Source organism: Pygoscelis adeliae, unplaced genomic scaffold (assembly GCF_000699105.1).
Source record: "Pygoscelis adeliae isolate BGI_AS28 unplaced genomic scaffold, ASM69910v1 Scaffold62, whole genome shotgun sequence".
NCBI classification, from domain to species: Eukaryota; Metazoa; Chordata; class Aves; order Sphenisciformes; family Spheniscidae; genus Pygoscelis; species Pygoscelis adeliae.
Window position 1 is genome coordinate 5494434 of NW_008824401.1, and position 7320 is coordinate 5501753.

At 42.4% G+C, this 7320-nt stretch overlaps 1 protein-coding gene across 1 annotated transcript in view; it reads right to left on the reverse strand.

Annotated features, from left to right (window-relative positions):
• Positions 1–3715: 3715 nt before the first annotated feature.
• The window catches only part of URI1 (URI1, prefoldin-like chaperone), a 42040-nt gene continuing 38435 nt past the window's right edge, over positions 3716–7320 (reverse strand). Inside the window, exons 10-11 of the mRNA XM_009320284.1 lie at positions 6847–7105; positions 3716–4533 (exon numbers count right to left, since the gene is read on the reverse strand). Of these exons, the coding sequence (XP_009318559.1) occupies positions 4345–4533; positions 6847–7105 (448 nt within the window). The 3' untranslated portion in view covers positions 3716–4344. The remainder of the gene's footprint in view (positions 4534–6846; positions 7106–7320) is intronic.

A 7320-nucleotide genomic window follows, 5' to 3' on the forward strand; every position in this document is an offset into this window, starting at 1 on the left:
GCCGTCTCGTTCGCCGCGCGGTGTTGAAGGACTTCTCTTGGAAGGGTGGTTTGTTTAGGAATTGGAGCGCTCGGAGTGATTTACTGGATTTGATTTAAAAGACACAGCGGGAGTTGGCAAAATTCACGTATCGTGGGGTTAATGTGGGTTAGAACGGAGCTATTTGTAATACAAAAATGTTGCATACCAAATACACACATCTGATTTCTTTTAATCCCAGCTCATTTTTTGCAACATAAATCACTTCGTTAAAATGAACAGCTAAAACAGCTGGTTTAGACACTCTTGAAACATACAAAAATCTGCTGCTTTAGATGCTCTAAGTGAGCAATAAAAAGTGCTAAGTGCAACTAGTCTTACAGGAGAGAGAGGGAAGTAAATCCAGTTTACCTCTAAACGCACGTCACAGGCTCCACCGACCCAGGCCAGGCCCGCAGCTGCCCGAGCAGACCCAGCTGCACTGAGCGCACAATGTCCGCTGCCTTTTCCTTCAGCTTCTCCAGGCCGGACTTCCTCAGCTTCGGAGGGGAAGTGTCGTCCCCCCCCCACGACCCCTTCTCTGGGTAGCAGGCAGGTGCCCAACTTACTTGTGGACAATTAAAGAAGATTAAAGAGTCAAATTTGCCTCCCAATGAGGAATGGAAGTGGAGCAGGTAATTTGCAGTGCATAATTGATGCAATCATGGCCCTGCAAGGGCCGTGTGGGGCGGCTGCAGGGCGGTGGGGCACGGCGCAGCATGGCTGGGGCACACTGACTTGTCCCCGTGGCCGTCCAGTGCCCACGCAGGCAGCTGCCACCACTCTCATTTTGGACCAAAGACATCTTGTGCAGCGATGCCTTTCCCCGTTGTTGTCTCCTGCTGCGTTTCCACCTGCCTGTGAAGTCACGCCTGGTTGCACTTTCGGCTGGCACTGCTCGTCTGTGCCCGAGTGGGCTGGGGACGCCGGGACGGGGCTCCTTCCAGCACGCGCATTCCTGTGCCACCCCGGTGACCGGCTGCCAAAGCCGCCGCAGCCCCGGCCGGGCCACATCCCTCCTGCTGAGGACATACAAAACCTCTTGGGAAACGCCGGGAAGAACCAAAACCCCCTTCCTCAGCCCCGTGCCCGGAGCCCTCGGCAGCACTCCCCGGCAGACGAGGAGCCATTCCGGAGGCAGCAGGAAAAGCCATCAAGGGTGTTTCAGAAATCGATTAAACTGTACCCTTATTATTTAAGTGAATAAAATCTCTAACTGCGGCACCGGGGGCAAAAGACTCATCTCAACAGATCGATTTACTACCAGGAACCCTACATGCCTCAAATTTGGGGCACCGTTGCTTCATCCTAGTGTTTGCTTCATCTGTGCGTTGGTGGTCATCTGCATCCACTTGTTGGCTTCAGTGTTGCACAAAAAGCAAATTTGAAGTCCTTGCTGAGCTGGGCCTTCACGTGATCATTTTTTTACGCTGTCTAAGTTTTTATCTGCTTTGGTAGATTTATTTTTTTGTTCAGCATTTGCAAACATTCTCCAGAAATCCTACAGCCGTCTCTTCTTGCTCTAGGCACCACACAGTGAATCTACTGGTAAAGCCCAGGTGAAGAGACTGAAGATGCAGGATCATTCCAGCCTGCAAACCCTCTGACAAGTAAATACACTGCAGAAAGGGCACAGACGCATTCAGGCTCCCTATTAGGCAAAACACTCATGTGCTTAGTTTTAAGCATGTGGTTAAATCCATTCTTCTTTGCAAAATCTTTGAGACATAAGCACATGCCAAAGTGCATTCCTGAGTAAGGATGCTTCCCTGAACCGAGGCCGTAATTCATTAAAACCCAAGGTGCATTTATCCTACTTTTTCCCGTGAGCAGGGATGTGAAAAAAGGGGAGGGGAAAAAAAGAAAACAAGCAGAGAATTAATTTTGATTTGAAACTGATCTATGGTGACAAGGGGCATTTGGTTTTGTTGAAGTAACTAGAAGTGGGAAGTATTTCAGAAGATCTCTAAATAAATCTTTTTAAAGGGGTTTCTCCCTCTCTCTCTTTCTTTCTCTCCTTTTCCCTCTAATTACCCGTGTCTGGTAGTCTTGGATCTCAACCCCTTGTTATTTAAAATACATATTCATGGAACTATATTTTACAGTTGCACTGTTCTGGTTACAAAATAGCTTCTACTTTTCTAGGACATAATTTCATTTTGTTTAGCCAAGAATTCATTAAAGAAGCTATAAATAACCTCCTTTAAATATTTAGCCGTGAATAGAGGGTGGACTGGCATTGATGGCTTATTTTAGTACTAATGCAATATGCTTTAAAAAAAAAAAAAACGCATTTGAGCATGAATCAAGCTAATGATTAACACTTTCAACGTGATTCTCGGGATCCACTTAAAACGGAGATTGCCCCCTCCCAGCCGGCGAGCTTCGGGCGCGGGAGGGCTGAACAACTTTCCCCTCAGTTTTTCGTTCAGCAAAACACAATTTGCTCCGTGTGGCAGGGAAAACGCAGCCCCGTGGCTTCGACGGGCTGCTCCCCCAGGCAGGGTCCCCGGCTATCGGCCCCTTCTTGCCCTCCTGCTGCCACACAACTCGGCCAGCATTTTCTGCCCATGAAACTACGCCACCTTCCCAAACGCATAGCGGAGAACACCGGAGTTAGAGGGAGTGCTGCCTTTTCTTAAAAGTCGCCTTAGAAAAAGAAGTTCCAATGCCTCCACCTCCCTTTTAAGCACAGAGAGAGAAAAGTGTTGAAAAAGGGGGAGTTGGTGATTCTGTTTTAATGCATGAAGCTGCACTGTGAGCTAACCTGCTGCGATCCGAGAGCAAAGGCTACGAGCGCAAGGCACGGTTATTTCAGGGGAAGGTGAGGAAACGGCATTAGCCGACACCCTGTTCATGGATGGCCAAGATTTGGAAAACCAGATGCTGGTGGCTCAGGCTGCGTGTTTACTGCGGCCAAAAGCAAATCCTTCCTTACACCTCCCAAGTCTTTTTGCCTCACTTTTTAGGCTGTGGTTTGATGATGTCAGCTGGAGAGTAACGCCGGTTTAAGGTACTTCAGCTCCCCATGCCCTCTGCCAACGTTTTCCCTTGTCCTTGCTCAACACATTACCCCTCTAACTGTGCTGATACAGACATGCTCAGAAAGATGAGGAAACTTGCTAGCTTCAAAAAAACACGCACAACTATTGAAGAAAAAAATCCCAAACCCAGTAGTTTGCTTTTTAAACCCAGCTCCATCGCCTATTATCACTCCAGGGGTGGCCCCAGCAAAAGCTGTGTCAGCACAAGGGAGGGGATGGCAGGAAGACAGGAAGGAGCTGCTGGGCAGGGACTCCTGAAGCCAGGATTGCTCTCAGTCAGGAGAAGGATACACAAAACTGTACCCCGAGTGCCGCAGTGCTGTTGCGTTTTGAAATAAAGTTGAAGCATTAAGACATTTTTCCTTAGTGCTGACTCCCTCTGGGCATTCCCAAGACAATTACAATGTTTTCTGAGTATACAAAAGAACTAGGAGATTTTGTAATCAAGAGTCTGAGTTTACGCTTCTCTCCTTAAGAGCATTCAATTTCCATGGACATTCATTAGCAGGAGGTTAAAACACAATGGCAGAAGAGAATGGACTGCTTTTATGACCATGTGGTAGTAAACACTTCAAGCTAGAAATGCAAGTTCAAAATAAAAACCTCTCCGTGTTGTTTCCAAATTAGTAGCAAAGCAACAAAAAACACACAACTTTCACAGCTTTTTTACTGAAAATTTAATTTTACAAAATACCCTTTTCCATCAAAGAAACTTCCCTGCAATGTACATGAACCCAGCGTTTTATAGATCTGTACAGTGAGACATCAGAGAGGTTTGAAAGAAGGAAAAAAACTTTTAGCAGACACCTAGTTGCAAAACCTACAGCAATGTGAATACAAGTGTGTCTTAAAACGCTAAAGCAAGTAATGCAATATAATTGGTGAATCTATTTGAAATGTGAAAAGTTTCCTTAAAATGGTCCATATGGTACGTAGAACATCACAGCTGGCACAAAACTGCCTGTATTTAGGTTTAAACACAAAAACAAAGTATGTAAGGAACAGTTTTTGAAAAAGAACCCAAGTGCTGCTATCATAAGGCAAACATATACAAAGGTGCTGACAGCACACAGGGAAATCGACAAAACAGGATGACTACTCAAGTGTTCAAACACTGAACTTTTTCTTTTAATGTTGCCAATAAACGTGTAAAAGAGAACCAATGCCAAATTAACATAGGACACCCCTTTAACTAGCTAGGTGTAACGCATATAGTTTTACATAATCTCAACAAATGTGAAACTAGGCATGAGTACTCCAACTTCGGCTGGCTAGGCAGGGCCTAGTTAGTCTGCTGCATCCTGGCAGCTTTGAATTTTGAAATCCTCTTCGCAGTTTCTTCGGATGCTTCGGACAAAACTTCCTCTGATTTTCGCTCCAGAATGGTAGGCAGGACCGGGTGAGCAATGACTGGGTGAGGTATTAAGGAGGGAGACAAAGGCTCCTTTTCTATAACAGTTCCGGAAAATGCCTACAACAGAAGAGAATACTCAAAATGAGCTAATAAAATGCAAATGTGAAGCTATGCCCGTAAGGTCATTACCCTATATTAGCCCGATTAGGATTGTTATTTCTTTTAATCAAAAGTAAAGAAATATCTTTAAATCGATGATTGTTCCTTGCATAAGTAACCAAATTGTAATTAACCTCAAAATACAGCTTGTTCAAAGATGACTGAATGAAAGACAGTGTCTTAAAAGTACTACTTAATCTCATTCCTACTGCATAAATGATCTAAAAAATTTGCTTCCTCACTGACACGTGCTCAAGAAATAACACAGCTGATGTAATATATAGTTTCATTTTGGATAAGAAATGGAGAGATTTTGCAAAGTAGGAGTATGTCAGCATTTCCATCATACGTCATATTTTATGACTTAATATCTTCTAATTGCATCAAGCTGACACACTGCATGCAAATTGGCAAGCACATATTGTTTGTTCTTCTCTCCTTACCAAATATGATCAAAAAATGGTGAAAGCAATTTATACTTAAGAAAACGGCAAACTTGCTTCCAACTATTTTTCTCTATAAAAGGTCTAATAAAAACATTTAATGTTTAAAAATTGTAATTTATATGCAGCTGATTGTATGACTTAATCCTTTTTAACTTAGCTAAGAAATGACCGTGATTCTTGGAAAACACTGGAAAAAAGGCAACTCAGAATTACTTTTCATAAACATATTTAAGAACAAATCACCCTACTATGTATTGAAAACAGAAAATTCAGAATGCCTGAGGACAAGGGGAAGCAGTTTACATCCAAGGTTTGATGCTCATACTGGGCACAAAGGAATGCACTCCAGATTTATTAACTATGCTTAAGTTCTGCTTTTTCGTAACTCAGTTACCAAGAAAAACAAAGCAAAACAAACCAGCCATTCTTTTCTTGCAGGACCTGCAAAAAAGCAGTGGTTTTTGTTTTCTGCTCCAATAGCCAAAGTATGCCTAAAGCCATGCCTGTACACAACTGCGTTTGCTCTAACAACACGCTTATTTTCAAAAACAGGTGAGCAAAATACAACCTAAGATGATCGTGGTGAAATTAGAAAGAAAAAAAGTTAGCGTGTTGCAAATGGTAATGGAAAAATAATGTATTTCGAACACCCACAAAAACAACCAAAAGCAAACCAGCAGCATTTAAGAAGGCATGCCTAACTGAAGTGTTTTGCTCACTCTCCTTCAGTTACTTAGAAAATACATTATATTGTAGAGAATAATCGTGCCATATTCAGAAAATGGACTAATGGGTAACATCTAAAGTGTACTTAGGTGTTTTATAAAACTATAGCAAATATATCGCATGAAGTATACAATGTGAAGTGTTAACTCTACAGATGGATCTTCCACCATGAATCTTCACATCCTGCCTGGATTCGTCTGTAGCTGTTTGTATGAAAAATGATGATAAACAATAGCTTTTATGAGGAATTCATTTCTTGTCAAAAATAATTTTTCTAAAAATAGTGTTTTCATTGAACTTGCCCATTGCACCGGCAACTACTGAAAAGTCCGTTTCATCTAGTTTGAAAAAATCAGTGTAAGTTCTTACAAAAAAAAAAAGAATTTATGCCATGAATTTCAGAGCAGCGGCTACATTTTATTCTTGTACTCATCCAGTCCCTGAGCAACTGTACATTTTCCCTTACGTCGTACAGTCTCTTTCCTTTATGATGAAGCCCTGAACTTTCCAAACGTGTGAAAATAGATTTGTTTGGGATCACTAATGGCCCTAGTCTGGAATAAGATGAGTAGAAGTGTAATGCTTTCTCCCACAGGGCAATTCCTCTGCCTTTGGCAAGTCCAAATAATAACTCAGCTGATATTTGTGTGTTTTAAAACTTAAAAACACCACCTGGAAACCAGCTGTCTAGTAGCTGTGCAACACAGGTTACACAGAAGCAACTCTTCCCTCTCAACAACTAAGAAGCACAGATTGTTCTCTTTTTTTTTTAATCCTGTTGTACATCCTGCAGTGAAATTTTCAGGATGACCCAGCAGATGTGACACTGGTTTCAGTAACACTGGCATGTGACTACTTTGTCAGATCTTTACGGAAGAGCTTCAGGTCTCGGGGAAGCCACCTGATTCGTCTCCTCCCCTCTGCCCCTAGGATGCGTATGACAGAAAGAAGCTTGTCACCTGATAAAGTCCTTCTGAAGCAAACTAGGTAGGAGTTAAAAAATTATTTTAAAGAAATCAAACTGATGGTATAGGCAACTACAGTCATTAGATTTCTCGTTTTTATCCCTGCCAACAATCAATAATTAATTAAAAACTACCTCGGTTGTCCCTGAAGAGGGAGGAAGCTTTTTCGGTAGCTGCTGCTGCCCCTCCTCCTCCTCTTCCTCCAGTATGCCTTCGCTGTTGTCACTCTGCGTAGCTTCATCACAGCTAATACTCCTCTGAACTCCTCGTCTGTCATCAAACTCAGCAGCACTGTTCTCACTGGTATCGCTACAAACACTGTTCTCTCTGCTTCGAGACTTCAAAATTGATTTACGAGGGACATATTCTCCATTCACAACATCAACAAAGACTCTATAAAGGAAAATGTTAGCTTTAATAAACCATTTCAGGATCAGATGACAAATTTACAGTGATCTTGCTTTGTCTTTTGTACAAATTAATTATGATGTGCTTTTCCAACTTTTTGGCTGCAGAATTACAATACTGTACCTTTAGAGGCATTTTATTTACCAATGTACAAGAATCAATTCTGCAGACCAAATACTGTTTTGCCCTTTAAGCATCAA